Below are 24,247 nucleotides of genomic sequence, written 5' to 3' on the forward strand. Positions count from 1 at the left end.
CCATGAAATGGAAGTACTTTGACATTGGAGATCCAATCTGTGACATCTGTTACCAGAAACAGTAGAACATGAATTCTATAGTTTCCCCTCTTGCCCTACATATATGAACAGATTATGTAATGTGTTAGGCATTCCATTACTTACAACAGAACAGGTTCTTTTTTTTGCAGTACTCGCACCTGTCAGCAAAGGGAAGACAATTTTGATTATTTTATAATTAATGAATTAATTCATTAATTATAATTACTTTTATATGGAGACTTTTGAAGAGAAAGCCATACACTCTGCCCCACAAAAACCAACTATTTGGCTTCGCTATGTTGAAGTGTTCGCCATTTGGCCACATGACTCCAATGCACTCCTCTCCTTCCTAACACACTTAACACCCCAGAATCAACTTCACCCTGGAAGAAGAAAAAAACACAACTGCCTTCCTTTCTTAGACACACACGCTAGTTACCTGGCAGCCTGATGGAACCTTGGTTTTCTCAGTTTATAGAAAACTTACCCATACAGGCAGATACATTCACCAACAATCCCACCACCCCTTCTCGCAACAATATGGAGTCATTAAGACACTACACAACAGGGCTAAACTTAACTGTTCAAATGACAGTGCCCTAACTACAGAACTAAACCATATTCTCAGCACTTTCTCAGCCAATGGCTACCCCCCCCCCAAAAAAAAAATCCAAAAAATATTGAAACCAGTAACCCCCCCCCCCCTCACAACAAGGATTACTCTAAATCCATCACCATACCCTATATCCGAGGCACCTCAGAAAAAATTACAAAAATACTAAAAAAACATGACTTAACTTCTTGTTACAGACCATATAAAAAAATTGACATCCCTTATCTGCTTTACTAAAGACCAACCCCCCCCCCCCCCCACTAGACCTACCTGGTGTATACCAGGTCCCTTGCAGCTGCAAGCTGTCCTACTTTGGCCAAACAGGCAGGACAGCAAATATCAGAATTTCAGAACACAAGGACTAAATCTGGTTTCACCAATACAGCCACTCTGGTCTAGCTGACCATTCGCTGGATACCTGCTATAGAATACGATGGAAGAAAGCCACGATAATACACTGTAGTAAATACAAATATGAAAGTCTTTTCATGGAATCAGCTTCAGCCCTAAGAAACAATCCAAACCTCAACAAATTTGGCTGCATGAGACTGCCTCAAATTTGAGAAACCTACATCAGAAGACCTTCAGCCCAATCGCCCAAGAATACCAACATTGTCCACTAGGGGACACCATCAGGACTTTAGGAGAAATAATAGCTTCCTGCTTCTTCCTCACTTACTGTTTGTTGTGCCTGCGTGCACGTGTCTTGTTCTTAAGTTTCTTGAAAATGGCAACGTGACATTGCCGAAATATTGAAGTATATTAAAATTTATTTTAATATATATCCTAGTTGACATTGTAATTTCCTTAAATTATTTAGTAAAAAAAAAAAGTTCATTAATGGTTCAAATAATTTGTATCAGCTGATGAACTACTGGAAGATTTTGCTCTCTGCTTCTGGTAGAATAGAACTAATATATGTTCCAAGCTTCTACCCTCTGACCGAATGAGTATCTCAGCTACAATTGCTGCACTGGCATAATGGTTTTCTCTACAAAACAGTGCTTGTATTCCTTCTGGATAATACCAAGGTATATATATATATATACAGAAGCAGGTGACCAGAGAGAAATTTATAGCCTTGTAACTTGTCTTCCTTCTCCTCCATAAAACAACAGTTTTGAAACTGAGAGATATTGGAAACAGGTACAATAACTATTTTTTTTTTTTTTTTTTCCTTCTAAAAATGAGGAAGTTTATAAGAATGCACATGAAAGGTTGCTTAAGGATCAAGCTGACCTTCCTATGGTGCATACCATTTTGATGCTGATTAATAATGATGGATTGATAGTTTTGCACATCATTGAACAACCTGTATTTTGTACTGGCTGAAGCGTCATATGCATTTTGATTTTTTTTTAATAGAAAGCATGAGGATGATAAAATGTCAGCTACTGGAAAAACTTGGCAACCTCAACAAGAAACAGCAGTGTTCTGTTGTTGCTTCTTATGCACCATTAACAAAAGAAGTGACAGTGGTACTAATTAATTATTGGTACCACTATCAGTGGTAATTAATTATTTAGGTTTCATATTAACATACCCAAAAGACAAAGATGTAGATGAAAAAATGAATTAATTTCTGTAAATTTGTGGAGTAGTAATTTAAAAGACACTGAATAAAAAAAAAAAAATGAGAAACCAACTTAAATTATATATATAAATAGTTTTTAAAGGAACATGTGCACTAGACATATTTAAATAACTTTCATGGCTTACACGTAACAATAATTATATAGAATTTTATTCAAAATCTCCAATATATTTCATCCAGTATTATATGATCATTGTCAGGGAGACAGGCTATAAACTACATTCAAAACATGAATTACAATAATGAGTCAATTTTGCATATATTACCTTGTGTTTCGGTCACAGCTGAAATATATGAATACACTATTAGAGTTCAAAGGGAGTTGTAAAATGTTGCATAGATAAAAAATAATTTAAAATAATTATTTATTATAAAACCCAAAAAACTTATGCACAGTTAATAGTGATCACTTCCCCAAACTTGTAACTCATCAGAACCTCAACCGATCAGATTGGCATGCACTCTGATCGGTTGAGGTTCTGATGAGTTTGTAGTGTTTCACATTTCAAGAAACAGACCATCAGATTTAAATTTGCTGGAATGGAGAAGTTTCATCTGGTTCCAAAGAACTCTTTACCTAGTGTCAGTAGTGTGAGACAGGTATCTGAAAAAGGGTAATTAAATACCTTAATAATTCATAATCCCACAGATCATGTTGAATTTTCAGTTTATTGGATACCAGTAATGGCTGGCTTCCATTACTGGTGTGAACAATGGTCCTCCCACCATCGTTCATCACAGAAGATGGGTATTATCAAGAGTCTTGTACATATAGCTCATGCAATCTGTTCTTCAGATTGCTTTTGTTAGATGAACTGAATAAAATCAAAAGCAATCTGATATGTAATGGATACAACAAAACTACCATTCAAAGAATTATTGATAATTGTCATCCTTCTATTAGACTACAATCTGATGGGAAAAGAATTTCAATACCCCACCTTAAAGGAACAAAAAAAAGCAAGGATTCTTTATAAGTTCAATCTATATGCTTCCTTCAAACCAGCTCAGAAACTGTCTTCCTTCCTACTAGCTACAACGTGTACATTACCACCTCTTTCCTTATCAAATATCTATCAAATATCCTGCTCATGTCGTCTTTGCTATTTGGACAGATTTAGTATTCTGCCTCGATTAGAAATGAAGAGCATCAAGGCTATATTACTTTTTGGAATTTGAAAGTCTGGCCTTCTTCTCATGTGCTGTTGACACTAAGCACAGAGTTCTTTGGAACCAAACAAAACTTTTTCATTACAGCAAGTTCAAATTTGATCATCTGAACCTGAACTGATCAGACTGCATGCCAGTCTCTAAGCTTTGGGTAGTAATCACTATTGTTCATACATTTTTTTTAATCAATAATTATTTTAAATTATTTTTTTATCTACTCAAATTTTTACAATTGTCCCTTTGAACTCTAATAGTGTAATCATATACTTCAGCTGTGACCAAGACATGAGCTAATATATGTATGATTTATTGTGATTTATGTTTTGAATGTAGTCTGTTTCCCTGATGTTCATATAATGATGGATGAAATATGTTGAATTCACCAACATCCTTGGCCTAAACTCCAACCTTAATAGTGTCCACTACCATCTTCAGTCTATCAAACCTCCCCCCCCCAGCACGATTCATCTCAACCTTCCAAACTACATACTGTTTAACTCCTTTTGACACAAGGGTGGCATCTGCACATACATCCATTCTGACATACCTTGCCTGACAGCACCCAATTTTGACCTTCTTTGGTTGAAAATATCCCTTCCCCACTCAGTTAAATTCATTTGCTGTCTCTATTGCTCCCCTAATGCAACCAACCACTCTGAGCTCTTTAATTTCCTCTCCTTAAAATTGATTTCCTCCAGTCCCACTTTCCCAACAGTGAAATCATTCTCCTAGGAGAATTTAATGTCCGCAACACCAACTGGCTTTCCTCGTCCAGTTGTACAGATCTTGCAGGCAGAGATGCTGAAACATTTGCCATCACTAACAACCTTACACAACCTGTTCAGATGCCAACCAGATTCTTCCTCACCAATAACCCTTCCAAATACACAGAGAATGGAGTGTCCCCCCCCCCCAAGATAATTCTGATCACAATCTAGTGCTTATCTCCTCCCCTATGCAACAATGCTTACACACCCACTCCCATGCAAGAGTAGTTTGGCATTATAACAGTATCAAGTGGGACAGTCTCCAAGACTTTTGTGCCTCATTCCATTTTCTCCCAGTATTATTTTTGACAACACCCAAATTTCCAGACAATTTGAGATTTCTCTTAGAATTACTCTGACATCAAGCCTCTCCTGGCATAAACAAATCACAACCATTGCATTATCCCCTTCTAAAAAACTAGGATTTCTCTTGCACTCAAGACGTTACTTCACCTTTGAACAGTTGTTAGCCTTATACAAATCAAAATGAATCTGTCCAGCTATTGAATATTGCTCACACATTTGGAGTGGGACCCCCTAAAGCTCCTTCAAAATGCTTGACTCAACTCTGAGAACAATTAGACTTATCAATGACCCATCTCCTTACCAAATCACTCCCTTCCCACTATCTCATAGATGTTTGGTTTCTGCAATATGTGTATTCTACTAATATTTCCATGGGAAATTTTCATCTGAAATAGCATCAATAATTCCCCCACTTAGTACTAAGCTCATTGGAACATGTGCAGCAGCTGCCCAACATCCCTTCATAGTGCACTTTGAAACCCACAGAACAAGTTTATTTTTCTCCTCCTTCATCCCTGCAACTTGTATTGTGGAACAGTCTTCCCCCTGTTGTGTTTCCTAAGGAATACAATATACAGTCATTCAAATCAAATGTAAACAAGTTCCTCCCTTCCCAACCTCTCATGTATCGGCTCAACATAAAATAAATAAATAAATAAATAAAAATCTTGATTGGTGTTTTTGAATAAAATTCTATATAATTTTTGTTACATGTGTAAGCTGTGAAAGTTAAAAAAATTAAATTATATATAGTAATGGCCACTCCCATTCTATTATTATTATTATTTTGGGCTACTCCAGGGAGTCCTTAGACTCATCTAGGGAGGCCCTAAACATCATGTCCACACAACTATTCGACATTCTCACAGTATCTAATCATACCTTGGCTTGAACTCGCTCACTGTCATAGCACCCACAACAGACTCTGGCAGCTTATTCCACTCATTTACCACTCTAAAAGTAAAGAACCCAGCTCTAACACCCTTGCTAACCACACTCTTGCCCAGCTTCCATAGGTGTCCCCTAGTTCTCCTACCACCTGATCTCAAAAATATCCTCTGAATTAATCCTATAGAATCCTTTTAGCAATTTGAATGTCTCAATCATATCTCCCCTTTTCTGCCAATCAACTAGTTTCTGCAACCCACAAATCTTCAACCTGTTCTCATATGGTTCATTCCATAGACCTGCTATCATCTTAGTCACTTGCCTCTGGATCCTCTCCACCTCCTCCCCATCAAGAAGGAACTGAGGTGACCAAATCTGGGCACAGTAGTCGAGATGAGGTCTTATCAGGGCTCGGTACAGAGGTACAATAACTTGCTTGTCTCTGTTCGTCAAGGTATTTTTCAACAACCAAGTGAGTTGATGAGCTGATTTAGCTACTTTCGCAATGTGCCCCCTAACTTCATCTCCCTATCCACCAACACTCCCAAGTCCCTGGCCTCATCAATCTCTTGGAGTACAGTTCCACCAATGTGGTATACTGCTGCTAATCTTTTCACCCCAAAATGCATAACCTTTCATTTTGTCACATTAAATTGACATCCATTCTCCTTAGCCCAGAACTCCAATCTATCTAAGTCATCCTGCAAGTCTTTGACATCTTCTGCATTCACTATCGCCCTACCCAACTTTGCATCATCAGCGAACAAATGAACTATTCCACTTAGATCCTTCCCTATATCGTTAATGAACAGATTAAACAGCAGTGGTCCAAGAACAGAACCCTGTGGCACACCACTAGTCACAGGCCATCTTTTGGACTCTACTCCTGAATAAACTACTCTTTGATATCTCTCCATCAACCATCCACCTATCCATCTCACCAACCCTATATCCATTCCCATATGTTGTAGTTTACAGATTAGAATTCCATGTGGTATCCTGTCAAACGCCTTTGCCAGGTCCAGCAATATCACTGTAAACCCATTTCCCTTATCCAGTTCAGCCGTCACCTTGTTATAAAACTTGAGCAAGTTACTGAGGCATGATCTACCCATCACAAAGCCATGCTGTCCCCTGTACAGTATCTCATTTTCATCAATCCATTCCTGTATTTTTCCCTTGACTACTTTCTCCAAGACCTTGACAACGACTCCTGATATGCTGATCGGTTGGTAATTTGCAAACCATAGTCTTGGATCCTCCTTTATGCAGTGTAACTATTTTCCCCTCTTTCCACGCCTTCGGGACTAAACCAGACCCGAGACTCAGATTAGACAACATGGTCAAGGGCACTATTAATTCCTTAGCCGCTTCACGCAAGACCCGTGCCGGTATACCATCCAATCTCACAGATGTATTCATATTAAGGTTCTGTAATAGACTACTCACCTCCACTTCATTCATCACAATTCCCGTATAAACTAATGGTTCCTTCATTTTTTCAATGTCACCATCCGGATGATATACTTTTGCAAAGTGCGTGCTCAGTAACTCTACTATATCGACTTGTTCAATGACCTCCTTACCATCGTCATTCCTTAAAATCATTTTGACATGTACAGTTTTTTTCCTTGCTTGCAGCATATTGAAAGAACTGTTTGGGATTCTCTTTTGCTTGTATAGCTATATGGTTTTATTATATTATATTATTATTATATGGTTCAGAAATTTTAAGAACTGTTAAAGGATGCACAGAATTAAACCACATAAAAAATGAAGATATTAGAAGAGAGACAGTAGGTAGTATTTACAACTTGATGGCATTCCTCCAATTGCTCTAAAGTTTTAATCTCAAGGCTGCCCTTGGTATCTCCAAGGCTTTTGATCAAGCTTGGCATTAAGGTCTCTTAAATGAAAGCGTCAAGGAATATAGAGAGAAATGGAAAGAGCATTTATGTGAGATGGAAAGGTAATCTTCTGCCAAAAGAAGTGGATAAATATAGACCAGAGAGAGAGAGAGAGAGAGAGGAATACCAGCTGCAAGATGAAAAGACTAATGAAGCCAGAACAGACAAATGCCTAATACTTGATAAGAAGATGAATAAAATGAAAAGCACTCAACTGAAATATTTGCATTAAAACAATTTAGATAAGTGTAAGTCCATTATATAAATTGAAAATAGAGTATTATAAAGAAGACTCATTCCAATTAAGTGCAGTTACCTTTCACTATAACAGATCTTAAGAGACTAGCATGATTTTCACTGAAGGCTTACTGTAGTGAATTTAGTTTAGAATAACATGGGATACCTTAGGACTTCTGTTTGTACTTTCTGGTACTTTGTTATTTTAAGTTTACTATAATGTGAATTGACTTTACTGCCATACATAATTATTTTTTTAAACAAGTTTCTCCAGGAAATTGCTATCACACTATCCTAAATTTAATCACTTTTTTTCTTTCATTCTGTTCTGGTTATCTTGATTATAATGTAATATATTATAATTCACTCTATTTAAATCTGATATTTATTACTTTTTTTCCTCTACTTTAGCAGTTTCATATTTATATGTGCATATACCTTTCGTTCTTTGTGTTAGGTGGTGGTGTGTTAGCACATACAATACTTGGGGTAGATTTCAATGAACAGTCAGGTGAATTAAAGTTTCTCATTTTAGATCCTCATTATACAGGTATAGAAGAATTGACAGTTATTCAGAATAAGGTGAGTGTTATGTATAGGATGTATCATTTTAAGTGTAGGTAGTGAGTTAAATTTCATGATATTGATATAAAGACAGGGTGATCAAAATTAAAATATCCCTGTTTAAGGCCTTATGGAGTGCCAATCAATGATCCAAATGCTGAAAAACTTTGTAGGAATACATTGTGTGTGTCATGTGGAAGCAATATCTGAGAAAAAGGAAAAAAGTTCCAAAATTCACCACCAGGGTGTGCTGTATGATGTACCAAATGTGGATGTCGTAATTTTTTTGTGTGTGCAAGAAGGAGAAAAGCAACACAAGCATAACACATTTTCTTCACTTCATTATGCATTCACAGGCTGTACTGTGTCCCTTCCTGGTATGCCACAAACTACATCCTTTGCACAGTGTTGATATTGCACACATGCTGCCTTATGCTATCTTTCAGGTGTCTTATGCTATCTTTTCAATGTCCTTTGGTTGGAAAGACCAGAGTTCAAATCTTGTCTAGGACATGAAGAACCTTTATCAAGACTTTTCAACTGAAGGTGAGTTAGCTGGTCACATATGGAGGTAGAGAGTTTTTTTGTCCTTCAGAACAAGCAAATAAGCCATTAAAACATGCAGTTAACATACATAACATACTGTCCTCATAGCCTGAATTGTTTCGACCTAAATAAACCAAACCAAAGCTGTTTTTCAACACCAACAAGTTATCGGGGTGATCCTGATAAACCCTGTCTTTGAGAAATCTCCACACTGAGAAGTCATGATGGGTCAGATCAGGTGAACAAGGCAGCCATGCATTGGGAAATGCACTCTGGCTTCTGTTGTGCCACAGCTACAACAGAATTGTTTAACATATTATGATACCTCTTGGCAGTAACTGAGCAAGTCATGAGACCCAACTGGTGAATGTCCTCAAAAAAGAAGAATGGTCCAATGATAAATGAAGCTGTAAACCCCCCAGGAGACAGTAATTTTGGGTGAATGCAAAAGAATTTGTTTGATTGCATGTGGGTTTGTATAGCCCATACCTGGTAATTGTGGATATTCACAGCTCCATTCAGGTGAAAATGAGCCTCATCTCCCCACAAAATCCATGGCCACACAGCATCCACCTTCACTCGAGCAAGGAATGTTAGTCGACTTTCAAAGTCTTGTGAATGCAACTCCTGTGTCAAGGTTATCTTGAATAGGTAGAAATGCAGAATCTTCTGTAGAATTTTCCAGATAGTTGTGTAAGACACATCCATGAATATGCTGTTATTCATGGTCTACTTCACAATGGCAGTAGTAACTTCATTCACTTGTTGTGAGCTGATTGGTTTGCAACCTCTGCCAGGTTTAACTCCCAAAAATTTCGTTTTTTCTGTGACAAATGATTAGTCATTTGTTGCAGATCACATGGAGATAGTGGACCTTGTCAACATGTCAAAATGAATTTGTTCAGGCAATGAAATTTGCAGAGTGCAGCAACAGCATTGCAGTTGTTTAGGTAGTACAGTTCCATGATCAAAGCATGTTGGGACAAGGTTAGTGCCATCACTGTGGACAATATTAACAACCAGAGCGAATCGAAAAATCCTGTATCCATCTTTTTAACCCTAATGACACCTGCTGAGCTACGTTATATGCAAATTCTATGTATTTGGTATTTACAATGCCCCTGGTGGTGAAAGTTGGAACTACTTTTTTTTTTTTCTCAGATATCACTTCAGTGTATTCCTGCAGAGTTTTTCAGTATCTGGATTGATCACTGCATGGTGCTCTACAAGGCCTTAAACATGTATACTTTCATTTCGATCACCCTGTATTTGCTAATATCTAATCTGGTATTTTGTAATATATATATATATAATATTATTACAAAAATTAGCCCATCACCACTTTTATTGCTGAATAGTTTTTTTCTAAACTCACCTTTTGTCATTAATAGAATTTATGTTGTTACTTGCAGTAAGAAAAGGATAAACTAAATATGCTTTAATTCAGATGAATTTATATAAAGAAATCTTGCATCATGATTTGAATTTTGTCCCTTAATGGAAGACCATCACACACCACTAGTTGGTAGTCTGAAGTATAAACAATAACGTTTAATGTGTGGCCTAGCACAATTCTTGTATCATCTAATAGTTTTTGTTGGTTGGATTAATATTGGTGATTAGTATCGTTGTGTTTAGTAGTGGATCTTTCACAATCGGAAAAAAATAATTAGTAATCATTGTTGATATTTTAGCATGCTCACAATAAAAATAAAAATAAAAAAATGCTGATCATATTTATTGTGATCAGATGCATCAGAAAATGTGATCATAAGTGGGGGTAATTGCTCTAATACAGCGTTCCTCAACAATTCTACAGACCATTAAGTTATGTAATTTTTTTTTAAAATGTATGTGGGGATTACCAACATTTTGGAAAAACTGTGCCTTTTATAACATTTTACATTGGAAGTAAATGATTAAAAGTGTATCATCACTGAACAAAATTTTAATTTTTATTAAACAAATAAAAGGTATCAGTTTCCGATTTGTTGTGGGCAAATGAATGGGTATGTCAGCACCGTCCCACTGAGATCCCCATTCATCTGTCCACAGCAACTTTTATATTTTATATGTTATCCCCATTCATCTGCCCATACTCATTAAGCTCACCCCACAACAACTTTTTAGTGCTGTTGGTACCATGGGCAAATAAATGGGGAATGTCAGCACCATCCTGCTGATACCTTTATCCATCTGCCCACAACGACGTTTATTTTTAATCCCCATTCATCTACCCACAGCAACTTTTGTATTTTATATGTTTGTATACTCATACTCATGAAGCTCCACAACAACTTTTATCTTCACGCACCCTCTGATTCGACCTGCGACATGTAAACTGTTCCATTCGCTAAGTGCATTGTGAGACGAGGGGAAAATGTTGTTCTTATCTTACTCCATTCATCATAATACTGAATATGAACTCGACATCCATGGATTCCATCATAGATGCATCCCTTCTCCTGTCCAAACCATCCCCCTGCATATACCCAAAAATTTCACTCAGAACATCCCAAAGCCATTAATGCCCCCCCCCCTGCAATCCACACACACACACACTTCCAGCCGATATGAATCGCATTATTTCCCTGACAAGTTTTCCATGACCAGCAAAAAAAATTTAAGACATCCTGTTATGTGAGGTCCTTCCCAATATTTATAAACAGTCCAACCCACGATGTCAGTCGCAAAGTGCCATCCACATGGTTGGACACATTTTCCCGCCAGCTACCGTATACCATATATACCATATGCATGTGATTTGTACTAATCGTGTTATGATGGTGGTTTTAATTATATCTGTCATGTTTTATCCAGAGGCACAACAGTGGTCATTGTAAATCTGGCAGATTCATTAATTGTGTGGTGGTTTTATTTATATTTGTTCTGTGTACTGCTTGTATTCGTTATGTTGTGATGTGTGTTTCTGTATAATCCATGCCCACATGGATGTTGTTGTCTGCATGTGGTAGATTTGGTGTGCTTGGCTGCATATTCCTGCAAACGACGGTACAAGATATGGAACTTCGCTAAACAGGTGCTGGCAGCTGTCCTCCTCGCCAGCAGATAGCCTCACCATAATGTCACTTTGCATAACTTTCGTTTCATCCCCGATTTTGTCTGATTTTGGAAATGGATTAATTCCAAAACCAGTAACGAGAATAATCGGAAACTGTAGTCCAAATAAATAATACGATATAATTATGTTACTACTTACTTTTAATGAGATGGTTCAGCTTCTCAGCCTTTGCAGAGTTGCTGGATATCTGGCTCAATATTGGTCAACTTCAGTCGAAGATCAGCACACTTACTAAGACGATTTCTGTATTTTGTTTTTATTTGAAGGCGTGATGAAAATCCTTTCTCACAAAAATAGGTTGTAGAAAACTGCATGACGATTTTCAGTGCTTCTTCAGATAATTCGGGAAATTCACTTCTCACTGAAGGCGAGATCCAGAATCGAGCCAAACCAAGATCACAGAATTGCATTTTAAGCCCACTGTCACTTGAAAACTCAATTAGCTGTTATTTTTTTGATAATGAAAGGTCGTTCTAATGACTATAAGCCTGAAATAGATCTCAAACCCATAGAAATTTCTTATAAAAGTTATTTGGAAAATGTTTCAAAATTCTATTTCAGAGTTTTGAGGTAGTCACAAACCCTTTCCTGAAACTCAGAATCAACAAAAAGATCATTTTCCACTAAAAAAGATTCCAGTGTTGGAAAAGGTGCAAATTATCTGTCTTTTACATAACTAATGCGCAGCACCAGTTTTTTTTTTTTTTTTCTCAAATGCCTTTATTTTGTCGTAGGCATCCAGAATAGTTAAAGAATTTCCCTGAAGGGAGAGATTTAATTCATTTAATTTAAAAAAAAAATGTCGGAAAGATAGGAGAGTGTTGATAACCATGCTTCGTCAAAAAGGAGTGATGCAAAATTAGAATTACGTTCATTTACAAACAATAAAACTTCGTGCCTTAAATGGAATAATCTTGTTAGTACTTTGCCCCTGGAAAGCCAGCGAATTTCAGAATGAAGCAAAAATTGTATATGTTCACTGCTTTATCGCAGAGTACTGAAAATAACCTGTTATTTAATGTTCAAGCCTTAATAAATTCTTTCTTTAAAGGTTACATGGTGATCAGCATTCATATTTATAAATTTACGGACACAAAAGCACGTGTTGAACAGATTATTTTATTAATTACTAATAAAATAAAACTTGACATTTAGACCCCTGTATCGCGGTCATCATTGGAAGGATACAAGTGTATACGGAATCAAGCTACATGCTCTAGCCCTGTATACCGGTAAACTAAATCTACGTAGTTAATTAATCCTTTTTCCTAGCCTGACCTCTAGTGATAAAAAAAATAAATAAATAAAAAAATTAAATAAAAAAATATAAATACAACTACAATAAACTGCTAAAGTCCTCATGTATTAATATTCTTCTGGATTTGTACAGTTCTGATTGTTATAATATGATTTCTTTCAGATGCTGTTGAATGTTACAAACACTTCCCCAGGTTGTCTTCTTGTAGTGGGATTTTTCTATGGCTAGTTTAGGTTGTTATACAGGTTGTAGATGGGTTCTCCACATTCTTGAAATGGTTAGGCCATCATTTTTGTTGAGATTTGGGTTTGGGTTGTGTTTGAACATTTCACATGACTCTTTAAATTTTCTCTCAAACCACGTTTCGGTGCGGTGTAGGGACTTGGTATTTTTCCAATCAATTCTGTGGTATGTTTTGATTGGAAAAATACCAAGATACCAAAAATACCCAGAAAGATACAGGGGTCAAAACGTCAAGTTTTATTTTATTAGTAATTAATAAAATGATCTGTTCAACACGTGTGTTTTTGTGTCCCTAAATTTATAAATATGAAAGCCTTAATAAAATTAACTAGCTTTACTGCGTTGTATGCACAGTTTTAAATTCTGGTAGCATTCCTGAGGCCAATCTTTCCCTATGTCATATATTGTTTCATAAACAGTATACCCGATTCATATCCAGAGCCACTTCCTTGACCATAGAAACAACCCCCCAACTATGCCTGCCTGTAAGGACGTGAGCTCCATCCAAACAAAAGCCTATGCATTTTTCCCACTGGATCCTTTTGTGTATTGTGTAATTATTGAGAGTGTGAAATATTTCTTCTTCAGTTGTTCGGGATGACAGAGGTCTACAAAACAGAATATCGTCATGAATTTTGTTATCATGCGGATATCTTACGTAGAATATTAACCGCGCATCATCTGTAACATCAGTAGTCTCCTCTATTTGTAACGCATAATAAGGACTCATTTTAACTCTTTCGATTAACTGAGATTCTACGTCACCTGCCAAAATTAATTCTGCGACCTACAGTGTCATTGAAAGAGGAGTCAAATCAACATCTTTTAGTAACTTGTTGCCAAACATAGTTTTTACATATTTTATAGCTGGAAGTAGTAAATTTTCCCTGATAGAATGAGGTTTCCCTGTTTTGCTATGTGCAAACTTAAGAGATAGTTGCTTCCAGTGCCTTGCTATTAATCGAACTCATGGCCGAAATTACATCTTTCCCATGATTTAACGTTTCTAAGCATCGCTGAAATTGGCTTTTTTTTTTTTTTTTGCAATTTGCTTATTTTTCATATCACAATGTTTAGTTTCTAAATGTCAGAGTTTTGCAGGTTTTTCATACACTCATTCGACAACACTTCATAATACAAAACACAATGAGGTTTCTGTTCACTTTCATCTCCACACCAAGTAAACCCGAATTCCAAACATGAACTGTTATATTTCCTACTGTATTTTTTCTTTGAACTGCTTGTTTCTTCCTTTAATAGTATCAGGCTTACTCGCCATTACAACACGTGTATCACAGTTAGGGTTAGCATCACCTGTTTCATTTGCTCTTCTTTTCAAAGTCCTAGTTCTAAGCCACTTTTCCATTATTAAAAAATGCTTCCCAAAAATATATATAAATACTGGGGTTAACTCACGACACACTTTGTCCAAGTATCATTTAGCACTTCTGAAGGTATACTGAGCCTTCATTGTAGGAGGAAACCTACAGTAATAAAAATCAATAAACAACAAGCAGTTGGTTGAAATGTGGATAGCACATGTTCACTTCAAATCTGACAAAACAGCAAGGGAAGGCAGAAGCAATAAAACTGTATTGTTGTTCACTTCACCTCTCTTATTATTCGTCATTCTGCTGCTACAAATTATTGTAGTGCCAGAATGACAAGTAATAAAAGATGGGTGAAGTGAACAACAATATAGTTTTATTGCTTCTGCCTTTGACCATTCTGACACTATTTGTTTTTGTTTTTTTTAAGTCTCCATTTGATTTCAATAATTTTTATTTACTTATTCAATTTTAATTTGTTTGGATAACTAAAAAATATATATTTATTTAATTAATTTAAGTCTGTCTGTGGACCACCTGTCCCATCATCGCAGACCACAGGTTGAGAAACACTGCTCTAAGGTATCCCAAGGGTCTTGTGCCAGTAGCAGACTTTAAGAATAGAATAGAAATAACTAAGTTTAGGATTTGAAATATTTGTCCTGAGGTTTAAGTACTTATGCTGTCTAAGTTCCTATACTGCTTGCACCAAAGCTGAAGAGCTGCAAGAAAATTATCACCACATCAAAAACTGACTTTAAAAGTTAAAAGCAGGAAATTAGCATCCTGCCTGAATGGCAGCCATGCCGTCTGGGCTCTAACCGACGTTATCTATTGGCTATAAATTCTGCTCAACACTACTCCCACCACTATTACATCCAGATGGTACAATTGCATCATCACTAACAGAAAAAGCCAATCTCCTGTCTTCCTACTTCTCTTCCAGTTCTTGCATAGCTGATTATGGTAAATGACCCTTAACCATTCTAAACACCCAATGCTGCATTTCATCTTTCACCAAAAAGAGATTAGAAAAATTTTGCTCAAATTTGGATACCAAAAAGTCTCCTGATCTTGATGGCATTCCTCCAATTGTTCTAAAGTTTGAATCTCAAGGTTGCCCTTGATATCTTCTTGGCTTTTGATCAAGTTTGGCACAAAGGTCTATTAAGTAAACCACCATCATTTGGTCTGTCTCGGCCAGCTTTCTGACTGGATACTCACGTCAACTGATGGTGGATGGCAACTTATCCTTTAACTATACATAACACTATTGTCCCACAAGGCTCTATTCTTTTATTCACCCTCTTCCTTATATATAAAATTGATTTATTCCAGCTGACTTCCAAAACAGTACACAGTTTTGCTTATGACAGCACATTGTACTCTTCCTTTTCGTTTGACACACCTTACAAAGCACAAATCATACAACCTGCAGAATTTTAACATCATCAAATTCCTGACATGTACCCTCAAGGGGTGTACAGGATATGATAGTACTATATGAAAAATTTACATCATTACTAACTTCCTATCTACAATTTTCCTTCAAATCAGTCTGTTACTTGTCAAGACTCCAACATTATCAGATCTTATATTTCTATTGTCTAAGGCTTTGTACCGTATTAATTCAACTATAACTTGGTCTTCCTCTGGGTTGTTTTCCTGCCAACCTGGCAGAGAACACTTGATTTGCTAATCTTTCCTCACCCATTCTTTTAAGTGACCATACCAGCTGAGATTAACTCTGTTAACGCATTCCTGGATGCTGACAATGTCAAGTTCTTTCCTAATATCCTCGTTTTTAATATGATATTGCCATTGATGCCGTCTGTTCACGCCTCTGATCTTTCTCAGGACTCTCATATCTGCGGTCTCTAGTCTTTGGTCAAGCATTTTACTTCTGACCCAGCTCTCAGATCCATAAGTTAAAACTGCTTTGAACACTGTCTTGTATACAGCTAATTTAGTGTTCTGACTAATTTCTCTCTTATTCCATATGAATTTATTCAATTGACTGCCTACCATACCAGCTTTTTTGATTCTGTTGTCTATTTCCATATTTAATTTACCATCTTCATTAAAAATTGTGCCTAAGTAGCTGAAATATTTTACTTCTTCCACAGGTTCCCCTTTCGCAACACAGTTGACATTTTCAACAATTCTACCTATTTTCATTGTCTTTGTTTTTTTAATGCTGACCTTCATACCATATCTATTACAACAGTTATTCAATTTAGTCAGGGAATCTTGCAAACTTCAAGTGGATTTATTTAGAAGTATAATATCGTCCACATAAAGCAAAGAGCAGACATTAACATCTAAAATTTTGATATCATGTTTAATTCTACTTTCCTTCATAATGTGATCCATATAGATAATGAATAACAGAGGGATAATGTACATCCTTGTCTCACACCAGATTTAGCATTAAACCATCTTCCTGTACTTCCTTCAATTCTAACTGCTGACTAACAACTCAAATAAAGACTAAGTATTGCTTGATATAATGCCCGATTGACACCATATAACTGTAGCGTATTGAATAGCTTCTCTCTCTCTTGGCACCTTGTCATATGCCTTTTCCAGATCGACAAAACTTAAATACAGATCTTTGTTATATTCCCCATACTTTCTCGACTATTTGTCGTATAAAGTGAAGATCTGATCTTGACAGCCTCTATTCGGCCTGAATCCAGCTTGTTCTTCACCAAGCTTTTCTTCCACAATTTTTCTCAACCGTTTCTCAAGTATACTTGCATCAATCTTGCCAGGAACACTCAGCAGGGAAATACCTCTGTAATTCTCACATTTTTCTATTTCCCTTTTCATATATGGGTACTATTAGAGCTCTACTCCAATCATTGGGAATTCGTCTCTCTGTCCAGGCTTCCTGAACTATGCAGTGCAGCCACTGTAAGACTTTTATACCACCATACTTCAGCATTTCTGGTCCAATATCATCTACTCCTGCTGCCTTTCCATATTTCAAGCCTTTGGTGGCTTTTTCTACTTCAAATATGGATATGTATTCCTGACTGTATGTATGCCTATTGAGTGTTTTTTACCACTGTGCTATCACTGCTTGTTTCATTTAGCAGTTTTTCGAAGTATCTACTCCATACTTCAAGGATATCTTTTTCTCCTGTTTTCCTGTCACCTTTATCATCTCTAACTGCTTTTTACAGCACTCTTTCCTCCATTTCTAACTTCTTCAACAATCTCCAGAATATCTTACCACCTTCTTGATATTTATTTTCTATGTTCTTGCCAAAGTCCTCCCATGACTTTTGTTTAGCTAGTTTTACACAGTGTTTCGTTTTCTTACATTTGTCTCTGTATTATCTAAGAGCAAAAGCTGACTTACTTGCCAGGAACTTTTGATATGCTTTCTTCTTTTCCTTCACTTCTTTTCCTCTTTAACTTCCTGTATCCACCATGGAGGTCTGATTTTTCTATCCTTGAAGACAACCTCACCACATGCCTCTCTGGCTGAATCAGTCAGGGTTTTCTTCAAGGCTTGCCACTGAGTCTCCAAGGTTTTGTTCCTGTTCTCCTCTACTACTATAAATTCTAATCTTCAAAACACTCATCAATGTGGTATGGATAACCTTGTCAACTTCAATGCTAGCAAAACATAGTTTTGCATTAATTTCCACAGAAAATAACCCTTTTCTTTTAATCTTACCCTGGACACTATCCACATCTCTATTCAAGATGATATTTACCTTCTTTGGATAACTCTAACCTCAAATCTCTCTTAACACAAACATATCACAAGTATTGCCTCCTCTGAATCCAAAAAACTCCTTAAGCAAAAGGCTTTCTCTTTTGCCTAAGGTGTTACTTTAACTCCAAACAGTTCCTGACCTATACAAAAAATGCCAGCAAAGGTTGGTTGATTGGCAGAGCCTCTGCTACTAATGGCTCGCAAAAAGTTAAGAAGGTTTGAGTGCGGTTAGTAGTTAAAAGGGGGAAAATCGCTCGATGGTGTTAGCACATTCTCCCTTGATGAGTCTTTGGACTCCCTGGAGGTGTCACATAATAATAATAAAAATAAATCAAATTGGCCCAACCATTGAATACTGCTCTCACATCTGGGTTGATGCCTCTAAGAGTTTGCTAAAAATACTGGATTCTATACTGAAAAAGACAGTTAGACTTATTGACCCCCCCCTCCTCTCACTAATACACTCCACTCACTTTCATACTTTCGACACATTCTGTCAAACCCATCCAAACATGCAGCAGCCAATGAACATCCTCTCACAGTTCAATTCCAAACCTACGGAACAAATTTCTCCTCCTTTTCATTCATCTCTTCCACTGCTGTTCTGTCTGGAAGAGTCTCACATCATGCTTCCCAAGAAATATAGTACACAGCTTTTCAAGCCAAATGTGAAAAGTCTACAATCCATCTTCCTGTCCATGGATGGATTGTCCATTAAAAAAAAAAAAAAAAGAAAGAAATGAGTTCCTGACACAACTGTTTAGATGATCAACAGGAAGTACATCTAACTAGTACTACTCTTTGTTTTGAGGTTACACGGTGATCAGCATTCATATTTATGAATTTAGGGACACAAAACACACGTGATGAAATAATAGTAAGACTAGTTCTAGTTGCTTTGAATGAGAACTGGAAATTGTGTAAAAGAAAATGTTTTTTATATAGTTTATTATAAATCATTAAAGCTTTTAAACATACAGGTATTGGAAAAAATATCACTTTTAAATTCAAATTGAATTATATAAAAATCAACAGTGAGCCTCCATAATTCAGTCAGTTATGCCTTTTTGTTGGAAAGATCTAGGTTTTATTATTATTATTGTTATTATTATTCTACAAGCTTATGGAGTCATAGACTCATCTGTGACATCCCTTTTATCATACACACAGCTCATAATACCGTGCCTTAAACACATTCAAATTCTCTAGAAACACACTCTCAGAGAGTGCATTCACAACTCTCCATGAAAAAAACCTTGCTCTCCCTTGATCTCCCACCTTTTATGAAAAAGCCTCTTCAATATTAATCCTATAACAACCCTTTACCAACTTGTACGTCCCTATCATATAACTCCTCTTCTTCCTGTCCACTAGACTCCACAAATTGCATCCTCTCAACCTTTCTTCATATTCAACATTCCAAAGATCAGAAAGTATTTTGGTCAATTGTTTCTGGACTCTCTCCAACATTCTTTGTCCTTGAAAACCAGGTGACCAAATCTCTGCATAGTATCTCCTTACTTCTATAAGTCAGTATCCTCCAGATTATTATCAGAATTCCTTGTGTTATCCTCACAATTTTGGCAATATATCCACTAAATTTTAAATCCCTATCTACTCACCCCCCAAGATTTATTTCCTCCACTTCCAACAATTTATCCCGACCAAGAGTAAATTCTACATCCCATCTTTGTTTTCCAAATTTTAAAACCTTACATTTCACAATTTTGAAGTGGTATCCACACTCCTGGTCCCATTCACTCAGTCTATTCAAGTGTTCTTGTAAGGCCACTTATATCAGCTCAATTTCTCATAGTTCATTCAAACTTTGCATCATCTGCAAACAACTGCATATCCCCAATATCATTAACATACAGGTTAAATAGTAGTAGTCCTAAAACAGACCCTTGAGTCACACCACTAGTGATTTTCCTCTTCTAGGATATTGCTCCCCCATGTACAACTTGTTGATACCTATCAGACAGCCAATCTCCAATCCAATGCACTAGTCTAGTGTCCAGCCCCATCTGCTCAAGTTTGACTATCATCTTATCATTCGGTAATCTATTAAAAGCCTTTGTAAAGTCTAAATATACTACTGTGTATCCATCTCCCACATCCAGGGCTGCTGTCATCTTATTGTAATATAAGTAAGTAGATTACTAAAACATGATCTCTTTTTAGCAAATCTGTGTTGTCCATTAAAGATAACAACATTGTTGGAAGATTTTCACTTGGATTATACTACAAATTAAAGATACCAAGAAATTATATATTTAGTTTAATCCTTTATCCAAGTAAGCAAACAAGTTTTTGCCTGAACTATTTTAAAGACTGGGCAACTTGTATAAAGAAGCTAAGACGTCATATAATTTGCTTTAGTATCCCATTAATGCAAAGCACATATCCTTATGGGTATGTATAATGCTATGCATTATGGTAAGGGTCACTACCCAGACCGTTTTCGACCTTTATTGAGATCTCTTCAGTGGGAGCCAGACCCATTATACATACCCATAAGGATATGTGCTTTGCATTAATGGGATACTAAGACAAGTGATGTGAAGTCTTAGCTTCTTTATATGAGATGCCCCAGTCCTGAAAATAGTTCAGGACTGGGGCATCAAAAAACTTACACTTGATTAAATCAAGTATATAATTTCTTGTTATCTTTAATTTATAATAACATTGTTGTCAACCCAATTCTGGATCCTGATTCTCACCAGCCTTTCCAACATTTTAACCACAACACCTGACACACAGATTGGCCCATAATTTGATACATGAATTCTGTCACCTCCTTTATGAAGCAGTATAATCTTGCCTTCCTTCCACTCCTTTGAAACTTGATATAATATAAGACTCATATTAAACAAATATGTCAAGGCAGATGTCAACTCCCTGGTACATTTCTTTAAAATATGAGGTAATAATATCATCAAGTTTCACAGCCTTATTAATATAAAGCTTGCTTAAGTCCCATTTAACTCTTCCTCACTGACAGTAAGTCTCTCCTTCTCATCATTATTCACTACTCCTCTCAAACTCTCCATGATGTTGCATTCACAAAGATGAAAGACTTTTATGAACTCTTCATTAAATATCTCAACTATATCCTCCACTCTTTCTTCCTTTTTCTCCTGTCAGTGCCATCCTGCCATAATCATTCTTTTTTTTTTTTTTTTTGCTGGCTACATACAAAAGAACTCCTTAGGATATTTTTATTTTTGGCTTTGTTAGCTAACTGCTACTCATTCTGAACTTTTGCTACCCTTAACAACCGATTCACCTTGCTTCTTTTTGTATTCCTCATGAAATGGATTATAACCACTTCTCTTATGTTGCCACCATAATGCCTTTTTTTGTGTATTGCATTCATCCATTTCACATCCTTATTTAACCTTCTGATCTTTGGAATACATTTAGACATTGCTTCTAAGCAGCACTGATGTCCTTTCCTCCCAACTTTTCATTCCATGCCACAGCTGCAAGTTGTCTCCTGAGTTTCTCATAATTACAAGCCTTGTGGTTCCACATATACCTTTCCTCATGGAAGTATTCACTTCACATGCTTAGCAACCACCCAAGTAATCACTTCATGGTTTGAGATGACAAATCCAAGACCTCCCATTCTCATGTGCCCTCTATTGCATATTGCCTGAGATAGTTGTCTCCCACAAACTGAAGAAACTCATTTCCCATTTGCTTGACTAATTTGCTTATACATTTCCTGGTCACGACCTCCACATTACCAAGTCAGTAGCATATCCAACGAAGTATTTCATTCTGTTCACTTTTATCTCGCACCATACTGCCTCAAAACTAGTACCACTATTTCCTCCTTGCAGCTCTATTTTGTGTGTGGACATAACTCTTTTTCTATCATCAGTAGTACTCTACCTCCTTTTTTACCCTTTCTGTCTTCACGAAATACATCATATCCTTCCATCTCTATTCCTGTCAGGATGTCATCCTCATCCAACCACTTCTCAATTATTCCAACAATATTTGGGCATACAAACTCTATCAATGCAACCATTTCATTTCCCTTGTTCCTGATACTTCTAGCATTCATATACAAACATAACAACTCATTCCTGAATCTATAACAAGTTTCACTGATATCACTTAATAGAAATGACTTCTCCATACTTTCCTTGAGCCATTTCTTCTTCTCCTTACTCATCCCAGAACCTTCTTCAAATCCAACTGTTTTCTCTATTTCCCAGGTCATCTCCTTCCCTTTTTGTCTACACACGCATTTACATCCTCTTAGAGCATTGACCTTTCTCATGCTATGTTTCCACTATCTATCCTGAGTCTCTCCATTTCCCTGTTTGACTTGTACACTCGTTCTCTCATTCTCTACACTCATGCTATTCATTTCTTCATTCATAAACACCAGTTCAATCTCTTTTTCCTTACTTACTCTCTCACTTTTTTACATCGCTTTTTACTTTCTGAGATTCATTCTCTGCACTCATTACTCTCCCTTCCAACAGCAGTGTCTCCAATAACTCACACCAAAAACATTCAAATTCATTCCACCACCTCTTATAGAGTTTAATTCTTCCTTCAAACTCATTCCACACATTAACAAACTGCACTCCTTTTCTTCACAGATTTCTGATAACATGTTATTCATAATTCTTGCTCTCTGCCTCATCTCATCATTGTCATACCTGGGCAACACACTGACTACCTTCCCTATCACACTATTATCTTTTATCCTTCTGAACAAACTCCTGATATCCAATCTTACATTCTCCTCATTCCCAGTACAGTCATTTGTCCCTACTACTGCTAAATCATTTGCTCACTTAGTTCTCATATCCAACTCCTCAATCACTATTCATTTTACCTCTAGGAAAACAAACATTGTGCATCCTCTTGTTTACCGCACCTCTAATAATCGAATCGCCATACAATGCCAGTCTTGGGTCTTTCGTTAGCATTTTCATACTGACATTTGTTTTCATCTTCTTCACTTTTCCATACGTATCTACTATCCCCTTTATTGCACTCTGCATCCCCTCATCGTCATTATTGCCCACTTTATTGCTAATTTCAGTCTGTTTTTTTTTAATGTCATATAAATTATCACCTGCTTTATCATCAATCAGACTTTTTTCATGCTATTCACACAATCTCAACTGCCTGTCTTATGATGCCATGTTGCTGCTCATATTTAAGTAATCCTCATTTTCCATCAAAATATTGCATTTCCCATACCCACACTCATTCTTTTCTCTTATTCAGTCTCTCTATTTAAATATATGTGACATCTTCCCAGACATACATTCATGACACTTTACTATTTTGAGAAATCTACAGTGTCTTCTTTATTTGTCTTTCACACAGATCTACACAATGATTTGCCATATTGTATTAGTGTGCTAACAGTAAACAATGAATTTATGATAATATCGCTTAAGAAAATTTTCCAAGTACTGCATTCCACACTCAAATATCCCACAGTAATAATTAATCTACAATTTAAACAATATCAGCACACATTTAAATATAAAATTTACTTAACTTGCTGCAGCCCACATGACAACTAATGTTTACCTTATGCCACCCACAGTTCAGTGGCTGCTCTTCTAAGCACATGTTACACACACATTAGCATATAATTTGAAGCTTCAGTTCTATCACCTCCCTTATGAAGTGGTACAATCTTGCCTTCCTTCCACTCCTTTTGAACTTGATCCAATATAAGACTCATATTAAACAAGTATGCCAAGGCAGATGTCAATTCACTGGCACTTTCCTTAAAATGTTTACAATTTTCTTCAGTCAGTATCATGCTTTATTAATAATTGTTTTTCTGCTGGCTACATATCCAAAATCGTGCTAAGTTTTTTTTCCATTCCTTTTTTTTACCATTAGCTGTCTGTTGCTGATACTGCACCCTTATTGTCCTTACTCACCAAGTCACCCTCCATGACTGTCCTTTGTAATCCTTTTTGATGTGCAGCACAGTCTTTTTT

At 36.5% G+C, this 24,247-nt stretch overlaps 1 protein-coding gene across 1 annotated transcript in view; it reads left to right on the forward strand.

Annotated features, from left to right (window-relative positions):
* Positions 1-24,247, forward strand: part of Ufsp2 (UFM1 specific peptidase 2) — a 245,905-nt gene that overhangs the window by 216,406 nt on the left and 5,252 nt on the right. The window contains exon 12 of the mRNA XM_090396020.1: positions 7,961-8,085. Within this exon, the coding sequence (XP_090252146.1) occupies positions 7,961-8,085 (125 nt within the window). The remainder of the gene's footprint in view (positions 1-7,960; positions 8,086-24,247) is intronic.

Source organism: Typopeltis vanoorti, chromosome 7 (genome assembly GCF_054136105.1).
Source record: "Typopeltis vanoorti isolate ZY-2024b chromosome 7, IOZ_Tvanoo_1.0, whole genome shotgun sequence".
Lineage (NCBI taxonomy): Eukaryota > Metazoa > Arthropoda > Arachnida > Uropygi > Thelyphonidae > Typopeltis > Typopeltis vanoorti.